This window comes from Ranitomeya imitator, chromosome 5 (assembly GCF_032444005.1).
Source record: "Ranitomeya imitator isolate aRanImi1 chromosome 5, aRanImi1.pri, whole genome shotgun sequence".
Taxonomy (NCBI): domain Eukaryota; kingdom Metazoa; phylum Chordata; class Amphibia; order Anura; family Dendrobatidae; genus Ranitomeya; species Ranitomeya imitator.
This window is the reverse complement of record NC_091286.1, coordinates 713,201,799-713,227,703: the sequence shown is the minus strand read 5'-3', so window position 1 is coordinate 713,227,703 and position 25,905 is coordinate 713,201,799. Positions and strand designations below refer to the sequence as shown.

At 48.4% G+C, this 25,905-nt stretch overlaps 1 protein-coding gene across 1 annotated transcript in view; it reads right to left on the bottom strand.

Annotated features, from left to right (window-relative positions):
* Positions 1 to 25,905, bottom strand: part of LOC138638929 (zinc finger protein 271-like) — a 203,522-nt gene that overhangs the window by 87,158 nt on the left and 90,459 nt on the right. Inside the window, exon 6 of the mRNA XM_069728683.1 lies at positions 21,373 to 21,496. Within this exon, the coding sequence (XP_069584784.1) occupies positions 21,373 to 21,496 (124 nt within the window). The remainder of the gene's footprint in view (positions 1 to 21,372; positions 21,497 to 25,905) is intronic.

Below are 25,905 nucleotides of genomic sequence, written 5' to 3'. Positions count from 1 at the left end.
ATTCTTGTGGGCATGTCTTTCACTTCCGGTTCAGGGGTCAAGTCTTCTCTTCCTCTGGCAGCTATTTCATTTTTTAGTTTACTTGCTGCTGTGAGAGGACATGCTTGAATCGGGCTTAGGAAGGCATCAGTCTTTCGACCTCTTGCTGTTCACTCTTGCTGCTCACTTGCTGTACTTGACTCAACTCTGGAGAAGTTATTGTATACCATCCTACACTGTATGTGCAGGTTTCCAAATAAACAAGTCTGGATTGCACAATCCCTGGTGTACATCATGTCTTCAGACGCCGAGCAGCATTGGTCCTGTCTGCCCTACAGCGAGGAAAACTGAAGGTACGATTAGCTCTCACAACCCTTATTAGTCAGCGACACCTCCATTCGAATCATGTGGGGACAGAACAGTCGAAAGACTGCCTTGAAGCCCGACCAGAATCACCCAACCCTTGTGGCCGCGCTCTGCCCGCTCACATGCTGCAGCCCTGCTCTGCTAAGAAATCTACTGCAGAATCACCTCAGACCGCATTGTGCATAAAGACTCTCTGTATTATACCACATCGCTGCAGATTGTCGGACTGCTGAACCCCACAATTGTCCAAAAACACCTTGGGAATCTTATCAGGGGGTCCCAACTAAGCTGCACCGCGATTTCCTGCCCCCAATTCAAAAGTTTAGTTTCTCAAAGAGACAACGCACCTTAAATCAAAATGGCCGAAAAGGACCTTACGCAGTTCCCTAATGCTGAAACAGAGCAAATACAACCTGATACGGTCCATTATGAAGACCAGGAAGCAGAGCCCGCTTACGCAGCAGACCTAGATGCACGACCAGTACGCTCCCTCAAGCTAACACTGAAGGTCCTTGAGAATTACCATTCCACAAGGGATGAGTTCCATGACAACCTGGACGACCTACGTGAACGAGTCGCCTCCCTCATCTCAAGCGTCCAACGCCACAAAGATGATCCAGCGAGTTTACAGGACACTATAAGACAGCTAGACGCAGCCCACAGCAGATACAAGAGATTGTCCGCAAAGTATGCTGCCTTCTTAAAAGACTCTACAATCGACGAAACCCTATCAGTTAAGCAAGGCAGACTCCACAGACAGAGAAAGGGACGCCGCCGTGCAAGACGCCAAAGATAAAGCGGAGCTTTGTATCGCCCATCTGCAAGAAACTAGATCGCACAGGTCAGCCTCGACTAAACACTCTGTTTGGTCATACAAATCATCCTGCTCAAGAACTTCAGCTCTAGGCGACAGAGGCCCATTTAAACACAGAGCGGTGCAAACTAAGACGTTCATCCGTCAGTCAAGAAAGTAGAGGCAGAAGCAGAAGTCAAGAAAGTAGAGGCAGAAGCAAAGAAAGCAGAAGCAGAGGCCCGAGCAAGGATTCTTCAAACAGAAATCGAGGAAGAAATCGCATTAGCCGAAGTAAAAATACTCGAGCAAGCATTGAAGCAAAACCTCAACCCGATTTGCCTGCCACCACAGGAAGAAGACGACCCAGCTGTTCGTACCAGCGACTACGTGCATAAACAGATACCTGCAGCGCACACATTACCCAGGATGTTTATGCAGCCAGTCTGGTCCATGCTTTTCATGTGGCACACCCAGATGGCCTGATCCTGAGGTTCTGGAGGTCCCTCGTAGAAGAGGGACTGTCACGTGGTAACAGCAACAGTTGGGATCCAGAAGACCGCAGCGTCCGATTGCTCCTACTCTGGCGCTGAGAATAAGCACTTCTTCATTTTAAATGTTTACTTCTTCTGGCAGAACAGGGGTTAATCGGCCATGTTGGAAATCCCTGTTCTCAGCTGTGATCGGTTAGCCACTCCTTTTCCCTATATAATCTGGGCTCTGTTACTAATCCTTGCCAGATCAAGCATTTTCTGCATGGCTACTGGTGGGAGAGGAGAACATATGAGACGGAGAGTTGAAGGCGTTATTAGTAACTGTTGCTTGGTTTGTATGCGTGGTAATTCCTTATCCTTTATTTTGGTTTATTCCCTTACCTCCACACGCCGATGCATTCCTCTCTTATGTGAGTGAATATTTTGTATGCCTGGAGTTTTCTGTTAACCCTTGTCTCTGATGCCTCGTTGGGTTGGTGTACAAACCAGGGATTCAAGCTTCAGGAGGCTAATTTGCATATTCCAGGTGCCTTCTGGGAGAAGCGAAGTCTCCCTAAGCTAGAAGATCGTTGGGTACAGCCGGGACCAGCTGCTTCGAAAGCATCACCAAACCAGGGATTCAAGCTTCAGGAGGCTAATTTGCATATTCCAGGTGCCTTCTGGGAGAAGCGAAGTCTCCCTAAGCTAGAAGATCGTTGGGTACAGCCGGGACCAGCTGCTTCGAAAGCATCACCAAACCAGGGATTCAAGCTTCAGGAGGCTAATTTGCATATTCCAGGTGCCTTCTGGGAGAAGCGAAGTCTCCCTAAGCTAGAAGATCGTTGGGTACAGCCGGGACCAGCTGCTTCGAAAGCATCACCAAACCAGGGATTCAAGCTTCAGGAGGCTAATTTGCATATTCCAGGTGCCTTCTGGGAGAAGCGAAGTCTCCCTAAGCTAGAAGATCGTTGGGTACAGCCGGGAACAGCTGCTTCGAAAGCATCACCAAACCAGGGATTCAAGCTTCAGGAGGCTAATTTGCATATTCCAGGTGCCTTCTGGGAGAAGCGAAGTCTCCCTAAGCTAGAAGATCGTTGGGTACAGCCGGGACCAGCTGCTTCGAAAGCATCACCAAACCAGGGATTCAAGCTTCAGGAGGCTAATTTGCATATTCCAGGTGCCTTCTGGGAGAAGCGAAGTCTCCCTAAGCTAGAAGATCGTTGGGTACAGCCGGGACCAGCTGCTTCGAAAGCATCACCAAACCAGGGATTCAAGCTTCAGGAGGCTAATTTGCATATTCCAGGTGCCTTCTGGGAGAAGCGAAGTCTCCCTAAGCTAGAAGATCGTTGGGTACAGCCGGGACCAGCTGCTTCGAAAGCATCACCAAACCAGGGATTCAAGCTTCAGGAGGCTAATTTGCATATTCCAGGTGCCTTCTGGGAGAAGCGAAGTCTCCCTAAGCTAGAAGATCGTTGGGTACAGCCGGGACCAGCTGCTTAGAAAGCATCACCAAACCAGGGATTCAAGCTTCAGGAGGCTAATTTGCATATTCCAGGTGCCTTCTGGGAGAAGCGAAGTCTCCCTAAGCTAGAAGATCATTGGGTACAGCCGGGACCAGCTGCTTCGAAAGCATCACCAAACCAGGGATTCAAGCTTCAGGAGGCTAATTTGCATATTCCAGATGCCTTCTGGGAGAAGCGAAGTCTCCCTAAGCTAGAAGATCGTTGGGTACAGCCGGGACCAGCTGCTTCGAAAGCATCACCAAACCAGGGATTCAAGCTTCAGGAGGCTAATTTGCATATTCCAGGTGACTTCTGGGAGAAGCGAAGTCTCCCTAAGCTAGAAGATCGTTGGGTACAGCCGGGACCAGCTGCTTCGAAAGCATCACCAAACCAGGGATTCAAGCTTCAGGAGGCTAATTTGCATATTCCAGGTGCCTTCTGGGAGAAGCGAAGTCTCCCTAAACTAGAAGATCGTTGGGTACAGCCAGGACCAGCTGCTTCGAAAGCATCACCAAACCGAATTTTTGCCTGTAGGACATTATTGCAAGAGAGCTTGGCTGAGTAGATTACACAAGAAGGAAAACACACAGCAAGTCAGCAGGATCTAGGAGCAACATGGCAGATGTGACAACCTACATGGTGAGCTGCAGCATGTGCTACATGTTCACAGATCGACCAGAAGAAGAATCCAATTTCACCTGTCAGAAGTGTAGACTAGTGGCCCTTTTAGAAGAAAAGGTGCGGGGTCTGGAAGAAAGAATAGCAACTTTGAAACTCATCAAAAAGAATGAAGACTTTCTAGACAGAACAGAAGCATCTCTACTGGTCACAGAAGGTGCAAAAAGTGTCAGAGAACCTCCAAAAGCAGATGAGTGGAAGCATGTGACCAAAAGAAGCAAGAAGACCATGGAGAAATCACCAACCACACAACTGAAGAACCGATATCAAATCTTTGTAGAGGATGAAGATGGCACACCTAAGAATGAAGCAATACCAGCAAGCAAAAAAGAAAAGGGCACACAGCAACAAGTGACAGCAAAAAGTACAGCCAAGAAGCAACGAAGAGTGGTGGTGGTGGGAGACTCACTACTGAGAGGCACCGAAGCAGCCATCTGCAGACCGGACATAACTGCAAGAGAAGTATGCTGCCTTCCAGGTGCGATGATCAAGGATGTGACCGATAGGATACCAAAGCTCTTCAGCTCCAAGGACGTCCACCCATTTCTTCTGATACATGTTGGCACCAATGACACGGCAAGGAAGGACCTACCGACAATCTGCAAGGACTTTGAAGAGTTGGGGAAGAAAGTAAAGGAACTGGATGCACAGGTAGTTTTTTCTTCTATCCTTCCAGTAGACGGGCATGGCACCAGGAGATGGAACAGGATCCTTGATGCAAACAACTGGCTAAGACGATGGTGCAGACAACAAGGATTTGGATTCCTGGACCACGGTGTGAATTACTGGTATGATGGACTCCTCGCCAGAGACGGACTACACCTCAACAAACCTGGGAAACACACATTCGCCAGAAGACTCGCTACACTCATCAGGAGGGCGTTAAACTAGAAGAAGAGGGGACGGGAAGAAAAACATTAGACTCGAACAAAGACGACCCAGGAAAACATACTCAGAAGGGAGGTAAGAACATTTCTAAAACAATCCACAGTGAGGAGATTGGAACAAAACAAAATCCTCTAAACTGCATGCTCGCAAACGCCAGAAGCCTGACAAACAAGATGGAAGAACTAGAAGCAGAAATATCTACAGGTAACTTTGACATAGTGGGAATAACCGAGACATGGTTAGATGAAAGCTATGACTGGGCAGTTAACTTACAGGGTTACAGTCTGTTTAGAAAGGATCGTAAAAATCGGAGAGGAGGAGGGGTTTGTCTCTATGTAAAGTCTTGTCTAAAGTCCACTTTAAGGGAGGATATTAGCGAAGGGAATGAGGATGTCGAGTCCATATGGGTTGAAATTCATGGAGGGAAAAATGGTAACAAAATTCTCATTGGGGTCTGTTACAAACCCCCAAATATAACAGAAAGCATGGAAAGTCTACTTCTAAAGCAGATAGATGAAGCTGCAACCCATAATGAGGTCCTGGTTATGGGGGACTTTAACTACCCGGATATTAACTGGGAAACAGAAACCTGTGAAACCCATAAAGGCAACAGGTTTCTGCTAATAACCAAGAAAAATTATCTTTCACAATTGGTGCAGAATCCAACCAGAGGAGCAGCACTTTTAGACCTAATACTATCTAATAGACCTGACAGAATAACAAATCTGCAGGTGGTTGGGCATTTAGGAAATAGCGACCACAATATTGTGCAGTTTCACCTGTCTTTCACTAGGGGGACTTGTCAGGGAGTCACAAAAACATTGAACTTTAGGAAGGCAAAGTTTGAACAGCTTAGAGATGCCCTTAATCTGGTAGACTGGGACAATATCCTCAGAAATGAGAATACAGATAATAAATGGGAAATGTTTAAGAACATCCTAAATAGGCAGTGTAAGCGGTTTATACCTTGTGGGAATAAAAGGACTAGAAATAGGAAAAACCCAATGTGGCTAAACAAAGAAGTAAGACAGGCAATTAACAGTAAAAAGAAAGCATTTGCACTACTAAAGCAGGATGGCACCATTGAAGCTCTAAAAAACTATAGGGAGAAAAATACTTTATCTAAAAAACTAATTAAAGCTGCCAAAAAGGAAACAGAGAAGCACATTGCTAAGGAGAGTAAAACTAATCCCAAACTGTTCTTCAACTATATCAATAGTAAAAGAATAAAAACTGAAAATGTAGGCCCCTTAAAAAATAGTGAGGAAAGAATGGTTGTAGATGACGAGGAAAAAGCTAACATATTAAACACCTTCTTCTCCACGGTATTCACGGTGGAAAATGAAATGCTAGGTGAAATCCCAAGAAACAATGAAAACCCTATATTAAGGGTCACCAATCTAACCCAAGAAGAGGTGCGAAACCGGCTAAATAAGATTAAAATAGATAAATCTCCGGGTCCGGATGGCATACACCCACGAGTACTAAGAGAACTAAGTAATGTAATAGATAAACCATTATTTCTTATTTTTAGTGACTCTATAGCGACAGGGTCTGTTCCGCAGGACTGGCGCATAGCAAATGTGGTGCCAATATTCAAAAAGGGCTCTAAAAGTGAACCTGGAAATTATAGGCCAGTAAGTCTAACCTCTATTGTTGGTAAAATATTTGAAGGGTTTCTGAGGGATGTTATTCTGGATTATCTCAATGAGAATAACTGTTTAACTCCATATCAGCATGGGTTTATGAGAAATCGCTCCTGTCAAACCAATCTAATCAGTTTTTATGAAGAGGTAAGCTATAGGCTGGACCACGGTGAGTCATTGGACGTGGTATATCTCGATTTTTCCAAAGCGTTTGATACCGTGCCGCACAAGAGGTTGGTACACAAAATGAGAATGCTTGGTCTGGGGGAAAATGTGTGTAAATGGGTTAGTAACTGGCTTAGTGATAGAAAGCAGAGGGTGGTTATAAATGGTATAGTCTCTAACTGGGTCGCTGTGACCAGTGGGGTACCGCAGGGGTCAGTATTGGGACCTGTTCTCTTCAACATATTCATTAATGATCTGGTAGAAGGTTTACACAGTAAAATATCGATATTTGCAGATGATACAAAACTATGTAAAGCAGTTAATACAAGAGAAGATAGTATTCTGCTACAGATGGATCTGGATAAGTTGGAAACTTGGGCTGAAAGGTGGCAGATGAGGTTTAACAATGATAAATGTAAGGTTATACACATGGGAAGAAGGAATCAATGTCACCATTACACACTGAATGGGAAACCACTGGGTAAATCTGACAGGGAGAAGGACTTGGGGATCCTAGTTAATGATAAACTTACCTGGAGCAGCCAGTGCCAGGCAGCAGCTGCCAAGGCAAACAGGATCATGGGGTGCATTAAAAGAGGTCTGGATACACATGATGAGAGCATTATACTGCCTCTGTACAAATCCCTAGTTAGACCGCACATGGAGTACTGTGTCCAGTTTTGGGCACCGGTGCTCAGGAAGGATATAATGGAACTAGAGAGAGTACAAAGGAGGGCAACAAAATTAATAAAGGGGATGGGAGAACTACAATACCCAGATAGATTAGCGAAATTAGGATTATTTAGTCTAGAAAAAAGACGACTGAGGGGCGATCTAATAACCATGTATAAGTATATAAGGGGACAATACAAATATCTCGCTGAGGATCTGTTTATACCAAGGAAGGTGACGGGCACAAGGGGGCATTCTTTGCGTCTGGAGGAGAGAAGGTTTTTCCACCAACATAGAAGAGGATTCTTTACTGTTAGGGCAGTGAGAATCTGGAATTGCTTGCCTGAGGAGGTGGTGATGGCGAACTCAGTCGAGGGGTTCAAGAGAGGCCTGGATGTCTTCCTGGAGCAGAACAATATTGTATCATACAATTATTAGGTTCTGTAGAAGGACGTAGATCTGGGTATTTATTATGATGGAATATAGGCTGAACTGGATGGACAAATGTCTTTTTTCGGCCTTACTAACTATGTTACTATGTTACTATGTTACTACGGTGCACAGTAGCGCCCCCCTTTCCATGCGTAGCGGAAAAGAACAGACGGAGGGCTAACGTAGGAGATAAGGAAAGGACAGAGGCCTCGGCATCTTCGGCATCTGAAGTATCCCGGGGAGTAGGGCGAGTTAGGCGCCCCTAGTGTTAGGGACAGGAAAGGAGCCCCTGGTCCAGGGTCACCCAACAGCTGTGTCGTGACAGGTGTTTTCAATATACCAGAATGTATTTCGGACTGCAGGATGCCCCAGCCACCTTCCAGAGTGCCATGGATCGGATTCCTAGCTCCTCATAAAAAGTATGCCGCAACCAACCTAGATGACATAGTGATTTTTAGCCCAGACTAGGGTAGTCATCTATCAAAAGTACAGGCGATCCTGGATGTTCTGAGAAAGGTGGCATTTACCGTACATCCAAATAAATATGCAATAGGGAAGGAAGAGGCCAAGTACATAGGCTACATGATCGGGTGAGACGAAATCAAGCCACACGTAAACAAAGTCGATGCAATCCAGAAGTGGCCGCAACCGCTTTCCAAGAAGCAAGTGAGGGTATTTCTTGGAGGGATATTACTGGCGGTTTATTTCAAATTTCACTGTGATTGCCGCCCCACTGACTGATCTCCTTAAAGGCACTAAATCGACGATGGCAGAATGGACTGCTGAAACAGATGGCATTCCAAGAACTGAAGCAGGCTCCAAATAAGCTGATGGCACTGATTGCACCAGACTTCAGCAAAGAATTTGTGCTCCAGACGGATGCTTTCGAAGTCGGGAAGGGAGTCCTGCTGTCTCAAGTGATAAATGGGGAACAACATCCCATCCTGCATCTAAGCCGGAAGCTCTAGTCCGGCGAGAAAAACTATGCCATTGTTGATAAAGAGTGCTTAGCCATAAAACGGGCAGCGGATACACTGAAGTATTATCTACTAGTGTGTTTAAACTAGTGTCGAACAATGCACTTCTGAGATGGTTAAGAGAAAAGAAGGGTAAGAATGCCCACGTGACTAGGTGGTTCTTAGGCTTTCAGGACTTAAGTTTCCACGTAGAGCATAGATTCGGGAAGTTAGACGGTAGCGTTGATGTCCTCTCTAGAATTTCCACTATTGTGTCTGAAGGTGCCAAAACCCACGGATGTGGGCAGAGGAAGGGGGAATATCTGATGGGGTCATTGGCAATGCATTTGAGGTTGCCATCTTCCGTGATGTGAAATCCAGAAGAAATGTCTCTCCAGCATGTTGTGTGCAGAGTAGTGATGAGCGAGTATGCTCGTTACTCGGGTTTCTCTGAGCGTGCTCAGGTGGTCTCCGAGGATTTTGGCGTGCTCGGAGATTTAGTTTATGTTGTCGCAGCTTCATGATTAGCGGCTGCTAGACAGCTTGAATACATATGGGGATTCCCTGTTTGTTAAGAAATCCTCACATATATTCAAGCTGTCTAGCCGCCATAAATCATGCAGCTGCGTCGACAAACCAAATCTCATGTACAGCACCATGGAATTAATGGTGCTATATTAATAAATAATAATAATCTACGAGCACTCTGAAATACTTAGAGACCATCCGAGCATGCTCGGAGAAACCCGAGTAACGAGCATACTCGATCATCACTAGTGCTGAGGGGTTAATCGGCCATGACAGGGTTGGGCTTTTTTTGTGAGTAGCTGTTTGAGATTTGCAGGACAGCTACTCACCATATCTCCAACCCAAGGGTGTGGGCCAGCAAATAAATTTCCGGCCACTGAGTTGATTTGGGAATTGTGTGTGTTTGGAGACAATGAAGTCTCCAGTCTGACGCTCAAGTGTGGGTTGGAATTTGTGGTTTCCCACAAGGCTGGAACTGCTATGGAAAATAATTTCTACGTGAAAAAACCTATGCGAGAAATAGGTCAGTCGTAACTATAGAAAATGTAATGCAGGCGTCTCTGCATCCCTTTCCCTGGCAGAGACACCAACGCTCACCACTGCGGCCCCGCACCTAACTCTCCTTCGACTGCTGTCCCTGCACGTCTCTGCACTCTACCTCCCCCAGCAGAGAAGCAGAAATACTCACTGTCGCCTTTCCAGTAGAGACAAGTTCTTCTCATCAGGTGTGCAGAGTACAGCACCACCTGTCCCAACTGATGCAGATACCCTTCAACAAAATGGTGGAACTGGGAGCCGTTGGTTCCTTGTGTCACCTTTCAGCTTGAGCGATTGAGTCTTAGCACAGCAGACACAATGACGTCTCTTAAAATCACCTACCCTGCGGAGCCACAGTCCATTAAAGTGAAGCAGAGCATCGGAGGGAAGAACATTAGGCAAGTCGTTTTATTTTTTAGACTTATCTAGTATTTTGGGGACCATCACACAGTGTAATATGATGAGGATATCATGCTATGCATGAGGGACAGTTTAGCCATCATACTGTGTGTGGGGTACTGTTTATCCATGATATTGTGTGGGAGCTGTGGATAAGAGAGCCATCATACCGTGCATAGGGGACTGTTGGGACATCAGACTGTGTGTGAGAGACTCTAGGATCCATCATACTGTGTGGGATTGCTGTGGGGTTCATTATGGTGTAAACTTGGAGCCATCATAGTGAGTTGTAGGGACATTTTATATAGAACATTGTTTACACTCGTATAGGGGGCTGTGGGGACATCATATTGTGGGGGTAGTGCTGTGGGGTCCATCATACTGTGTGGAGCACCTGTGGGGGACATCATACTGTGCAGCGAGCCTGTGGAGTCCATCATACAGTGTAGAGGGATGCAGGGTCCATCATACTGCATACAACAAGCTATAGAGACATCATACTGTGTGTAAGGGAGCAACATACTGTGTATAAGGAAGCACTGAGGGACATCATCGCATGTATAAAGGAGCAGTAGGAGACATTATGCTGTGTATATGGACGCTGTAGGGCCATTATACTGTAAGACAATGCTCTGGAATGCATAACATGGCGAGGCTGTGGTGTACTGTATATTTTGTGGGGGCAGTGAGGTTCATCATACTGTGTAGTGGGGTGGTGGGTTTCATCATGCTGTATATGCTGTTGGGGCATCATATTTTATATAGGAAAGCTGCGGGGGCATCATCCTGTGTGTGGGAGACTCTGGAGACATACTGTGTGTGGGAGGCTAAGGGGCATCATACTGTGTGTGGGAGGCTAAGGGGCATCATACTGTGTGTGGGAGGCTAAGGTGCATCATACTGTGTGTGGGAGGCCAAGGGGCATCATACTGTGTGTGGGAGGCCAAGGGGCATCATCCTGTGTGTGGGAGGCTAAGGGGCATCATACTGTGTGTGGGAGGCTAATGGGCATCATCCTGTGTGTGGGAGGCTAAGGGGCATCATCCTGTGTGTGGGAGGCTAAGGGGCATCATACTGTGTGTGGGAGGCTAAGGGGCATCATACTGTGTGTGGGAGGCTAAGGGGCATCATCCTGTGTGTGGGAGGCTAAGAGGCATCATACTGTGTGTGGGAGGCTAAGGGGCATCATACTGTGTGTGGGAGGCTAAGGGGCATCATACTGTGTGTGGGAGGCTAAGAGGCATCATACTGTGTGTGGGAGGCTAAGGGGCATCATCATGTGTGTGGGAGGCTAAGAGGCATCATACTGTGTGTGGGAGGCTAAGGGGCATCATACTGTGTGTGGGAGGCTAAGGGGCATCATACTGTGTGTGGGAGGCTAAGGGGGCATCATACTGTGTGTGGGAGGCCAAGGGGCATCATCCTGTGTGTGGGAGGCTAAGGGGCATCATACTGTGTGTGGGAGGCTAAGGGGCATCATCATGTGTGTGGGAGGCTAAGAGGCATCATACTGTGTGTGGGAGGCTAAGGGGCATCATACTGTGTGTGGGAGGCTAAGAGGCATCATACTGTGTGTGGGAGGCTAAGGGGCATCATACTGTGTGTGGGAGGCCAAGGGGCATCATCCTGTGTGTGGGAGGCTAAGGGGCATCATCCTGTGTGTGGGAGGCTAAGGGGCATCATCCTGTGTGTGGGAGGCTAAGGGGCATCATCCTGTGTGTGGGAGGCTAAGGGGCATAATACTGTGTGTGGGAGGCTAAGGGAGCATCATACTGTGTGTGGGAGGCTAAGGGAGCATCATACTGTGTGTGGGAGGCTAAGGGAGCATCATACTGTGTGTGGGAGGCTAAGAGGCATCATACTGTGTGTGGGAGGCTAAGGGGCATCATCCTGTGTGTGGAAGGCTAAGGGGCATCATACTGTGTGTGGGAGGCTAAGGGGCATCATCATGTGTGTGGGAGGCTAAGAGGCATCATACTGTGTGTGGGAGGCTAAGGGGCATCATACTGTGTGTGGGAGGCTAAGGGGCATCATACTGTGTGTGGGAGGCTAAGGGGCATCATACTGTGTGTGGGAGGCTAAGGGGGCATCATACTGTGTGTGGGAGGCCAAGGGGCATCATCCTGTGTGTGGGAGGCTAAGGGGCATCATACTGTGTGTGGGAGGCTAATGGGCATCATCCTGTGTGTGGGAGGCTAAGGGGCATCATCCTGTGTGTGGGAGGCTAAGGGGCATAATACTGTGTGTGGGAGGCTAAGGGGCATCATACTGTGTGTGGGAGGCTAAGGGGCATCATCCTGTGTGTGGAAGGCTAAGGGGCATCATACTATGTGTGGGAGGCTAAGGGGCATCATCATGTGTGTGGGAGGCTAAGAGGCATCATACTGTGTGTGGGAGCCTAAGGGGCATCATCCTGTGTGTGGGAGGCTAAGGGGCATCATACTGTGTGGGGGAGGCTAAGGGGCATCATACTGTGTGTGGGAGGCTAAGGGGCATCATCCTGTGTGTGGGAGGCTAAGGGGCATCATAGTGTGTGGGAGGCTAAGGGAGCATCATACTGTGTGTGGGAGGCTAAGAGAGCATCATACTGTGTGTGGGAGGCTAAGGGGCATCATCCTGTGTGTGGGAGGCTAAGAGGCATCATACTGTGTGTGGGAGGCTAAGGGGCATCATAGTGTATGTGGGAGGCTAAGGGAGCATCATACTGTGTGTGGGAGGCCAAGAGAGCATCATATTGTGTGTGGGAGGCTAAGGGGTATCATACTGTGTGTGGGAGGCTTAGGCTACGTTCAGATTAGCGTTTCCCGACGCTGCGTCGGGCGACGCAGCGGCGACGCACGCGTCATGCGTCCCTATGTTTAACATGGGGGACGCATGCGTTTTTCTTGTCGCGTTTTCCGACACGTGCGTCGTTTTTGATGCTAGCGTCGGACGCAAGAAAATGCAACAAGTTGCATTTTTCTTGCGTCCGATTTTCGTCAAAAAACGACGCACGCGTCGCAAAACGCAGCGTTTTTGCGTGCGTTTGCACGCGTTTTTTCGTGCGTCGCGTCGCCGACGCAGCGGCGCGCAACGCTAATCTGAACGTAGCCTAAGGGGCATCATAGTGTGTGTGGGAGGCTAAGGGAGCATCATACTGTGTGTGGGAGGCTAAGAGAGCATCATACTGTGTGTGGGAGGCTAAGGGAGCATCATACTGTGTGTGGGAGGCTAAGAGGCATCATACTGTGTGTGGGAGGCTAAGGGGCATCATACTTTGTGTGGGAGGCTAAGGGAGCATCATACTGTGTGTGGGAGGCTAAGGGGCATCATCATGTGTGTGGGAAGCGAAGAGGCATCATACTGTGTGTGGGAGCCTAAGGGGCATCATACTGTGTGTGGGAGCCTAAGGGGCATCATCCTGTGTGTGGGAGCCTAAGGGGCATCATCCTGTGTGTGGGAGGCTAAGGGGCATCATACTGTGTGGGGGAGGCTAAGGGGCATCATACTGTGTGTGGGAGGCTAAGGGGCATCATCCTGTGTGTGGGAGGCTAAGGGGCATCATAGTGTGTGTGGGAGGCTAAGGGAGCATCATACTGTGTGTGGGAGGCTAAAAGAGCATCATACTGTGTGTGGGAGGCTAAGGGGCATCATCCTGTGTGTGGGAGGCTAAGAGGCATCATACTGTGTGTGGGAGGCTAAGGGGCATCATAGTGTGTGTGGGAGGCTAAGGGAGCATCATACTGTGTGTGGGAGGCTAAGAGAGCATCATACTGTGTGTGGGAGGCTAAGGGGCATCATACTGTGTGTGGGAGGCTAAGGGGCATCATAGTGTGTGTGGGAGGCTAAGGGAGCATCATACTGTGTGTGGGAGGCTAAGAGAGCATCATACTGTGTGTGGGAGGCTAAGAGAGCATCATACTGTGTGTGGAAGCCTAAGGGGCATCATCCTGTGTGTGGGAGGCTAAGGGGCATCAAACTGTGTGTGGGATTTCCATTATATTGTGTGAAGGTGCTGCACGGTTCATCACAAGAAGGATGGTATGGAGGCCATCTTACTCTGCGGGGAGCTGTGGTAATAACATCACACTCTGTTAAAGGGAGCTGGGGGGCACATCATACTGCGCACACAAAGCTTTGTTGGACACCTTACCCTATATAGGGGGCTGTGGGGCACATCATACTGTGCACACAAAGCTATCTGGACATCTTACCTTGTATATGCGACATTTGGGCACATCATACTGCGCACACAAAGCTTTGTGGGACATTTTACCTTGTATACGGGACAGTGGGGCACATCATACTGCACACACAAAGCTTTGTTGGACGTCATACCCTATATAGGGGGCTGTGGGGCACATCATACTGCGCACACAAAGCTTTGTGGGATATCTTTCCCTGTATAGGGGGCTGTGGGGCACATCATACTGCACGCAGAAAGCTTTGTTGGACATCATACCCTATATAGGGAGCTGTGGGGCACATCATACTGCACACACTAAGCTTTGTGGGACATCTTACCCTGTATAGGGGGCTGTGGGGCACATCATACTGCGCACACAAAGCTTTGTTGGACATCATACCTTGTAGAGGGGGCTGGGTGGAACATCATACTGCGCACACAAAGCTTTGTGGGACATCTTACCCTATATAGGGGGCTGGGGGGCACATCATACTGCGTACACAAAGCTTTGTTGGACATCTTACCCTGTATAGGGGGCTGGGTGGCACATCATGCTGTGCACACAAAGCTTTGTGAGACATTTTACCCTATATAGGGGGCTGGGGGGCACATCATGCAGTGCACACAAAGCTTTGTGAGACATCTTACCCTGTGTATAGGGGGCTGGGTGGCACATCATACTGCGCACACAAAGCTTTGTTTGACATCTTACCCTATATAGGGGGCTGGGTGGCACATCATGCTGTGCACACAAAGCTTTGTGAGACATTTTACCCTATATAGGGGGCTGTGGGGCACATCATACTGCGCACACAAAGCTTTGTGAGACATTTTACCCTACATCGGGGATGTGGGGCACCTCATACTGCGCACACAAAGCTTTGTTGGACATCTTAGGCTACGTTCACATTTGCGTTGTTGGGCGCAGCGTCGGCGACGCAACCAACAACGCATGTACACCGTTTTGCGACGCATGCGATGTCGTAAGATCGTACAGAGCAAGAATTTCCGCGCAGAGAAAACGCTACAAGTAGCGTCCTCTGCGCCCTGTCTGTGCATCAATATGACGCATGCGTCGTAAAACGCAATACAACGCATACCGGCGCATGTCCATGCGCCCCCCAATGTTAAAGATAGGGGCGCATGACACATGCGTTGGTATGCGTCGACCACGCTGCGCCCAACACCGCAAATGTGAACGTTGCCTTACCCTGTATAGGGAGCTGTGGGGCACATCATACAGCGCTGTAAGGACTCTGGATTCCTTGTTTATCTGTGGTGTTTTATTGCCATTTTCCAAGATGGCGTCTGCTGCCTCAAATCTGCTCATGTGATCTGACTTCCCTGTCTTTATAAGCCTGGCTTGCTTCATACTCCTTGCTTGTGTATTCTGCCTGAATCCCTGGATTGTGCTGCAAGAGACTTCCCTCTCCAGATACTCCGGCTCCACCTATTCAGCTAACCTTCTCAGCTCTGAGGTTCTCCTGCATTACTCTGCATTCTTCTCCTACCTGCTGGGACATGTAAGCTTATCCTGCTACAGCTAAGCTTGATTGATTTCCACTGCTGGTTTATTTGACTGTTTCTGGACTCGAAGCTCTGCACTGCTTCTGAACTCTTTGCTAATACTGCCAGCCCTGGTATGAACTGTGTCTTATGATCTGCATTTCCCCTGAAAGTGCTACACCCATAAGACTTTGCCTTCAGTCAAGCTGCAAACAAACTATTCCTAAGAAGGACCGAGTTTGCCGTCCACTTGAACTGTTGTGCACATGCTGCACCCACGTTTGTGCGTTTGAATACTGACTTTGCCTGCAGCCGAGCTGCAAGGAACTTACCCTGATTTCACCTTGTTTGCTGTGTTTTGAACTTGCTCACGCATTGCACCAGTGTTTGTTTTGAATAATACAGACTTATCACTATACTTGGTTCTGCTGCTTATTTGTCTCAAGCCAAGAGATTCCCGAGTGTTCCACTATAATTGTTACAGAATACACAAGCCAAATAAGGAATCTGCTGAGACAATGGCTACTGACCCTAAGATTGAACAACTGTTTTCTATGACGAGATCTCTGCAAAGAGAGATGGGCAGTCTGCAGAGTAAGGTTCCACTATAATTGTTACATGCGCACACAAAGCTTTGTGGGACATATTACCCTGTACAGGGGGCTGTGGGGCACATCATACTGTGCACACGAGGCTTTGTGAGACATTTTACCCTGTACAGGGAGCTGGGGGGTACATCATACTGTGCACACAAAGCTTTGTGAGACATCTTACCTTATATAGGGAGCTGGGGGACACATCATGCTGCACACACAAAGCTTTGTGGGACATCTTACCCTGTATAGGTGGGCACATTATACTGCACACACAAAGCTTTGTGAGACATTTTACCCTATATAGGGGGCTGTGGGGCACATCATACTGTGCACACAAAGCTTTGTGAGACATCTTACCCCATATAGGGGGCTGTGGGGCACATCATACTGCGCACACGAGGCTTTGTTGGACATCTTACCCTATATAGGGAGCTGGGGGACACATCATGCTGCACACACAAAGCTTTGTGGGACATCTTACCCTGTATAGGGGCGCACATTATACTGTGCACACAAAGCTTTGTGGGACATCTTACCCTATATAGGGGGCTGTGGGGCACATTATACTGCGCACACAAAGCTTTGTGGGAAATTTACCCAATATAGGGGGCTGTGGGGCACATCATACTGCACACACAAAGCTTTGTGAGACATTTTAGGCTACTTTCACACTAGCGTTATTGGCTGTACGTCGCATTGCGTCGTTTAGGAGAAAAAACGCATCCTGCAAAGTTGCCTGCAGGATGCGTTTTTTCCCCATAGACTAACATTAGCGACGTATGGCCACACGTCGCAACCGTCGTGCGACGGTTGCATCATGTTTTGGCGGACCGTCGGCACAAAAAAAGTTACATGTAACTTTTTGCGCGTAGTGTCTGCCATTTTCGACCGCGCATACGCAGCCGAAACTCCTCCCCCTCCTCCCCGGACCTTACAATGGGGCAGCGGAAGCGTCGTAAGACAGCTTCCGCTGCCCACGTCATGCATTATTTTCACAACGCGTGTCGGCACGTCGGGCCGACGCATAGCGACGGCCCCATGCCGATGCTAGTGTGAAAGCAGCCTTACCCTATATAGGGGGCTATGGGGCACATCATACAGCGGGCACAAAGCTTTGTGAGACATTTTACCCTATATAGGGGGCTGAGGGGGTACATTATATTGCGCACACAAAGCTTTGTGGGACATCTTACCCTATATAGGGGGCTGGGGGGATACATTATACTGCGCACACAAAGCTTTGTGGGACATCTTACCCTGTATAGGGGGCTGTGGGGGCACATCATACTGCGCACACAAAGCTTTGTTGGACATCATACCCTGTATAGGGAGATGTGGGGGCACATCATACTGTGCACACAAAGCTTTGTGGGACATCTTACCCTGTATGGGGGGCACATCATACTGCGCACACAAAGCTTTGTGGGACATCTTACCATGTATAGGGGGCTGTGGGGCACATCATACTGCGCACACAAAGCTTTGTGGGACATCTTACCCTATATAGGGGGCTGTGGGGCACATCATACTGTATACACAAAGCTTTGTGGGACATCTTACCCTATATAGGGGGCTGTGGGGCACATCATACTGCGCACACAAAGCTTTGTGGGACATCTTAACGTGTAAGGGGGGCTGTGGGGCACATCATACTGCGCACACAAAGCTTTGTGGGACATCTTACCCTGTATGGGGGGCTGTGGGGCACATCATACTGTGCACACAAAGCTTTGTGGGACATCTTACCATGTATAGGGGGGCTGTGGGGCACATCATACTGCGCACACAAAGCTTTGTGGGACATCTTACCCTGTATAGGGGGCTGTGGGGCACATCATACTGTGCACACGAAGCTTTGTGGGACATCTTACCCTGTACAGGGGGCTGGTGAGTACATCATACTGTGCACACAAAGCTTTGTGGGACATCTTACCCTGTGTAGGGGGCTGTGGGGCACATCATACTGTGCACACAAAGCTTTGTGGGACATCTTACCCTGTGTAGGGGGCTGGTGAGTACATCATACTGTGCACACAAAGCTTTGTGGGACATCTTACCCTGTGTAGGGGGCTGTGGGGCACATCATACTGTGCACACAAAGCTTTGTGGGACATCTTACTCTGTATGAGGGGCTGTGGGGCACATCATACTGTGCACACAAAGCTTTGTGGGACATCTTACCCTGTGTAGGGGGCTGTGGGGCACATCATACTGCGCACATAAAGCTTTGTGGGACATCTTACCCTGTATGGGGGGCTGTGGGGCACATCATACTGTGCACACAAAGCTTTGTGGGACATCTTACTCTGTATGAGGGGCTGTGGGGCACATCATACTGCGCACACAAAGCTTTGTGGGACATCTTACCCTGTATGGGGGGCTGTGGGGCACATCATACTGTGCACACAAAGCTTTGTGGGACATCTTACTCTGTATGAGGGGCTGTGGGGCACATCATACTCTGCACACAAAGCTTTGTGGGACATCTTACCCTGTATGGGGGGCTGGGGGGATACATTATACTGTGCACACAAAGCTTTGTGGGACATCTTACCCTGTATAGGGGGCTGTGGGGCACATCATACTGTGCACACAAAGCTTTGTGGGACATCTTACCCTGTACAGGGGGCTGGTGAGTACATCATAGTGTGCACACAAAGCTTTGTGGGACATCTTACCCTGTATAGGGAAATGTGGGGGCACATCATACTGTGCACACAAAGCTTTGTGGGACATCTTACCCTGTATGGGGGGCTGGGGGGCACATCATACTGCGCACACAAAGCTTTGTGGGACATCTTACCATGTATAGGGGGCTGTGGGGCACATCATACTGCGCACACAAAGCTTTGTGGGACATCTTACCCTATATAGGGGGCTGTGGGGCACATCATACTGTATACACAAAGCTTTGTGGGACATCTTACCCTATATAGGGGGCTGTGGGGCACATCATACTGCGCACACAAAGCTTTGTGGGACATCTTAACGTGTAAGGGGGGCTGTGGGGCACATCATACTGTGCACACAAAGCTTTGTGGGACATCTTACCATGTATAGGGGGGCTGTGGGGCACATCATACTTCATACACAAAGCTTTGTGGGACATCTTACCGTGTAAGGGGGGCTGTGGGGCACATCATACTGCGCACACAAAGCTTTGTGGGACATCTTACCCTGTATAGGGGGCTGTGGGGCACATCATACTGTGCACACGAAGCTTTGTGGGACATCTTACCCTGTACAGGGGGCTGGTGAGTACATCATACTGTGCACACAAAGCTTTGTGGGACATCTTACCCTGTGTAGGGGGCTGGTGAGTACATCATACTGTGCACACAAAGCTTTGTGGGACATCTTACCCTGTGTAGGGGGCTGTGGGGCACATCATACTGTGCACACAAAGCTTTGTGGGACATCTTACTCTGTATGAGGGGCTGTGGGGCACATCATACTGTGCACACAAAGCTTTGTGGGACATCTTACCCTGTGTAGGGGGCTGTGGGGCACATCATACTGCGCACATAAAGCTTTGTGGGACATCTTACCCTGTATGGGGGGCTGTGGGGCACATCATACTGTGCACACAAAGCTTTGTGGGACATCTTACTCTGTATGAGGGGCTGTGGGGCACATCATACTGCGCACACAAAGCTTTGTGGGACATCTTACCCTGTATGGGGGGCTGTGGGGCACATCATACTGTGCACACAAAGCTTTGTGGGACATCTTACTCTGTATGAGGGGCTGTGGGGCACATCATACTCTGCACACAAAGCTTTGTGGGACATCTTACCCTGTATGGGGGGCTGGGGGGATACATTATACTGTGCACACAAAGCTTTGTGGGACATCTTACCCTGTATAGGGGGCTGTGGGGCACATCATACTGTGCACACAAAGCTTTGTGGGACATCTTACCCTGTACAGGGTGCTGGTGAGTACATCATAGTGTGCACACAAAGCTTTGTGGGACATCTTACCCTGTGTAGGGGGCTGTGGGGCACATCATACTGCGCACACAAAGCTTTGTGGGACATCTTACCCTGTGTAGGGGGCTGTGGGGCACATCATACTGCGCACACAAAGCTTAGTGGGACATCTTACCCTGTATGGGGGGCTGTGGGGCACATCATACTGTGCACACAAAGCTTTGTGGGACATCTTACTCTGTATGAGGGGCTGTGAGGCACATCATACTGCGCACACAAAGCTTTGTGGGACATCTTATCATGTATGGGGGGCTGGGGGGATACATTATACTGTGAACACAAAGCTTTGTGGGACATCTTACCCTGTGTAGGGGGCTGTGGGGACCCCATTAGTGTTCTTATCTCACTTTCATTAAGTTTAGTTTCTCCCCATTAGATTTGTCCTCTCCATCTCATCAAGGTTAGTCTCTCACCTCTAGACTTGTCAATGGCCTTAATGTTATGAAAATAATGCGACTTCTCTACAAATCTCCAAAATCATAAATCACATACAATAATTACGTAAGGTTTCAGCACTTAATTCCCATTTTCTACTTCTCTGTAATACTTTCTGGTAGTTTCCGTGAAACTCTCTATATTAATATAAAAAAAAAAAAAAACACACAACATCGGAGACCACTTTAGAAAGGTGCATCTCCAAGACATTCTCCAACAAATGTCGGTGCTTCTATTGAGTGGCCGATGCTTCCTCCAACTGCACTTCCAGCTAATGACACTAACACATACATGATGGACACACATCGGGGTGCTCTCAACAAATCCCCGATCACCAGAAGAACAGAAGGTGCGGAGCTCTGGATCCTGCTATGGTCCTAGCTTCCCCAATAACGGTGTCTGAGAAGTTCTCATCAATCATCAGGGGAAGCACAAAAGAGACCCCGAGACTTCCAGACCACGTCCCACAGCAAACCTGCTCCTCTTCCATGATCATCAGCGCACATCCAGAGATGGGCGAAATCATGTTCCACCAAATAACAATAATTATACTAACGATAATTACAGACACAAGTATGTACGGCCTGAGACAGTGGTGAGAATGTATTATATCTGCCAGACCGACCACAGCAACGACCACAAAGAAATGACAGAGGTCTCCTCTTACCTGGTGATACACGAGCCCGGAGCTCCTCCACCACAACGTCCTTATACTGATCCCAGTGTCCTTCTACATAATCCCACTCCTCCATGGAGAAATAGAGAGCGACGTCCTGACACCGGAGAGGAACCTGACAACCAATGAGACCGACATCACCCAGAATCCTCCAGTGTATACTGTATAATCTCCCAGCAGTCTCCTCATCACCCAGAATCCTCCAGTGTATACTGTATAATCTCCCATCAGTCTCCTCTCATCACCCAGAATCCTCCAGTGTATACTGTATAATCTCCCATCAGTCTCCTCTCATCACCCAGAATCCTCCAGTGTACACTGTATAATCTCCCAGCAGTCTCCTCTCACCACCCAGAATCCTCCAGTGTACAATGTATAAACTCCCAGCAGTCTCCTCTCACCACCCAGAATCCTCCAGTGTACAATGTATAATCTCCCAGCAGTCTCCTCTCACCACCCAGAATCCTCAAGTGTATACTGTATAATCTCCCAGCAGTCTCCTCTCATCACCCAGAATCCTCCAGTGTATACTGTATAATCTCCCAGCAGTCTCCGCTCATCACCCAGAATCCTCCAGTGTATAATCTCCCAGCAGTCTCCTCATCACCCAGAATCCTCCAGTGTATACTTTATAATCTCCCAGCAGTCTCCTCATCACCCAGAATCCTCCAGTGTATACTTTATAATCTCCCAGCAGTCTCCTCTCATCACCCAGAATCCTCCAGTGTATATACTGTATAATCTCCCAGCAGTCTCCTCATCACCCAGAATCCTCCAGTGTATACTGTATAATCTCCCAGCAGTCTCCTCTCATCACCCAGAATCCTCCAGTGTATATACTGTATAATCTCCCAGCAGTCTCCTCATCACCCAGAATCCTCCAGTGTATATACTGTATAATCTCCCAGCAGTCTCCTCTCATCACCCAGAATCCTACAGTGTACACTGTATAATCTCCCAGCAGTCTCCTCTCATCACCCAGAATCCTCCAGTGTACACTGTATAATCTCCCAGCAGTCTCCTCTCATCACCCAGAATCCTCCAGTGTACACTGTATAATCTCCCAGCAGTCTCCTCCCATCACCCAGAATCCTCCAGTGTATACTGTATAATCTCCCAGCAGTCTCCTCTCATCACCCAGAATCCTCCAGTGTATACTGTATAATCTCCCAGCAGCCTCCTCTCATCACCCAGAATCCTCCAGTGTACACTGTATAATCTCCCAGCAGTCTCCTCTCATCACCCAGAATCCTCCAGTGTATACTGTATAATCTCCCAGCAGTCTCCTCATATAACCCAGAATCCTCCAGTGTATACTGTATAATCTCCCAGCAGTCTCCTCTCATCACCCAGAATCCTCCAGTGTATACTGTATAATCTCTCAGCAGTCTCCTTTCATCACCCAGAATCCTCCAGTGTATACTGTATAATCTCCCAGCAGTCTCCTCTCTGCTCATCCAGAATCCTCCAGTGTATACTGTATAATCTCCCAGCAGTCTCCTCTCATCACCCAGAATCCTCCAGTGTACACTGTATAATCTCCCAGCAGTCTCCTCCCATCACCCAGAATCCTCCAGTGTATACTGTATAATCTCCCAGCAGTCTCCTCTCATCACCCAGAATCCTCCAGTGTATACTGTATAATCTCCCAGCAGCCTCCTCTCATCACCCAGAATCCTCCAGTGTACACTGTATAATCTCCCAGCAGTCTCCTCTCATCACCCAGAATCCTCCAGTGTATACTGTATAATCTCCCAGCAGTCTCCTCTCATCACCCAGAATCCTCCAGTGTATACTGTATAATCTCCCAGCAGCCTCCTCTCATCACCCAGAATCCTCCAGTGTACACTGTATAATCTCCCAGCAGTCTCCTCCCATCACCCAGAATCCTCCAGTGTATACTGTATAATCTCCCAGCAGTCTCCTCCCATCACCCAGAATCCTCCAGTGTATACTGTATAATCTCCCAGCAGTCTCCTCATCACCCAGAATCCTCCAGTGTATACTGTATAATCTCCCAGCAGTCTCCTCTCATCACCCAGAATCCTCCAGTGTATACTGTATAATCTCCCAGCAGTCTCCTCATCACCCAGAATCCTCCAGTGTATACTGTATAATCTCCCAGCAGTCTCCTCTCATCACCCAGAATCCTCCAGTGTATACTGTATAATCTCCCAGCAGTCTCCTCATCACCCAGAATCCTCCAGTGTACACTGTATAATCTCCCAGCAGTCTCCTCTCATCACCCAGAATCCTCCAGTGTATACTGTATAATCTCCCAGCAGTCTCCTCTCATCACCCAGAATCCTCCAGTGTATACTGTATAATCTCCCAGCAGTCACCTCTCATCACCCAGAATCCTCCAGTGTATACTGTATAATCTCCCAGCAGTCTCCTCTCATCACCCAGAATCCTCCAGTGTACACTGTATAATCTCCCAGCAGTCTCCTCTCATCACCCAGAATCCTCCAGTGTACACTGTATAATCTCCCAGCAGTCTCCTCTCATCACCCAGAATCCTCCAGTGTACACTGTATAATCTCCCAGCAGTCTCCTCTCATCACCCAGAATCCTCCAGTGTATACTGTATAATCTCCCAGCAGTCTCCTCTCTGCTCATCCAGAATCCTCCAGTGTATACTGTATAATCTCCCAGCCGTCTCCTCTCATCACCCAGAATCCTCCAGTGTATACTGTATAATCTCCCAGCAGTCTCCTCTCATCACCCAGAATCCTCCAGTGTATACTGTATAATCTCCCAGCAGTCTCCTCCCATCACCCAGAATCCTCCAGTGTACACTGTATAATATCCCAGCAGTCTCCTCTCATCACCCAGAATCCTCCAGTGTAAACTGTATAATCTCCCAGCAGTCTCCTCTCATCACCCAGAATCCTCCAGTGTATACTGTATAATCTCCCAGCAGTCTCCTCCCATCACCCAGAATCCTCCAGTGTACACTGTATAATATCCCAGCAGTCTCCTCTCATCACCCAGAATCCTCCAGTGTACACTGTATAATCTCCCAGCAGTCTCCTCTCATCACCCAGAATCCTCCAGTGTATACTGTATAATCTCCCAGCAGTCTCCTCTCATCACCCAGAATCCTCCAGTGTATACTGTATAATCTCCCAGCAGTCTCCTCTCATCACCCAGAATCCTCCAGTGTACACTGTATAATCTCCCAGCAGTCTCCTCTCATCACCCAGAATCCTCCAGTGTACACTGTATAATCTCCCAGCAGTCTCCTCTCACCACCCAGAATCCTCCAGTGTATACTGTATAATCTCCCAGCAGTCTCCTCTCTGCTCATCCAGAATCCTCCAGTGTATACTGTATAATCTCCCAGCAGTCTCCTTTCATCACCCAGAATCCTCCAGTGTATACTGTATAATCTCCCAGCAGTCTCCTCATCACCCAGAATCCTCCAGTGTACACTGTATAATCTCCCAGCAGTCTCCTCTCCGCTCATCACCCAGAATCCTCCAGTGTATACTGTATAATCTCCCAGCAGTCTCCTCCCATCACCCAGAATCCTCCAGTGTACACTGTATAATATCCCAGCAGTCTCCTCTCATCACCCAGAATCCTCCAGTGTACACTGTATAATCTCCCAGCAGTCTCCTCTCATCACCCAGAATCCTCCAGTGTACACTGTATAATCTCCCAGCAGTCTCCTCTCATCACCCAGAATCCTCCAGTGTATACTGTATAATATCCCAGCAGTCTCCTCTCATCACCCAGAATCCTCCAGTGTATACTGTATAATCTCCCAGCAGTCTCCTCATCACCCAGAATCCTCCAGTGTACACTGTATAATCTCCCAGCAGTCTCCTCTCATCACCCAGAATCCTCCAGTGTACACTGTATAATCTCCCAGCAGTCTCCTCTCATCACCCAGAATCCTCCAGTGTATACTGTATAATCTCCCAGCAGTCTCCTCATCACCCAGAATCCTCCAGTGTATACTGTATAATCTCCCAGCAGTCTCCTCTCATCACCCAGAATCCTCCAGTGTATACTGTATAATCTCCCCGCAGTCTCCTCTCATCACCCAGAATCCTCCAGTGTACACTGTATAATCTCCCAGCAGTCTCCTCTCATCACCCAGAATCCTCCAGTGTATACTGTATAATCTCCCCGCAGTCTTCTCTCATCACCCAGAATCCTCCAGTGTACACTGTATAATCTCCCCGCAGTCTCCTCTCATCACCCAGAATCCTCCAGTGTATACTGTATAATCTCCCCGCAGTCTCCTCTCATCACCCAGAATCCTCCAGTGTACACTGTATAATCTCCCAGCAGTCTCCCCTCATCACCCAGAATCCTCCAGTGTATACTGTATAATCTCCCAGCAGTCTCCTCCCATCACCCAGAATCCTCCAGTGTATACTGTATAATCTCCCAGCAGTCTCCTCTCATCACCCAGAATCCTCCAGTGTATACTGTATAATCTTCCAGCAGTCTCCTCCCATCACCCAGAATCCTCCAGTGTATACTGTATAATCTCCCAGCAGTCTCCTCCCA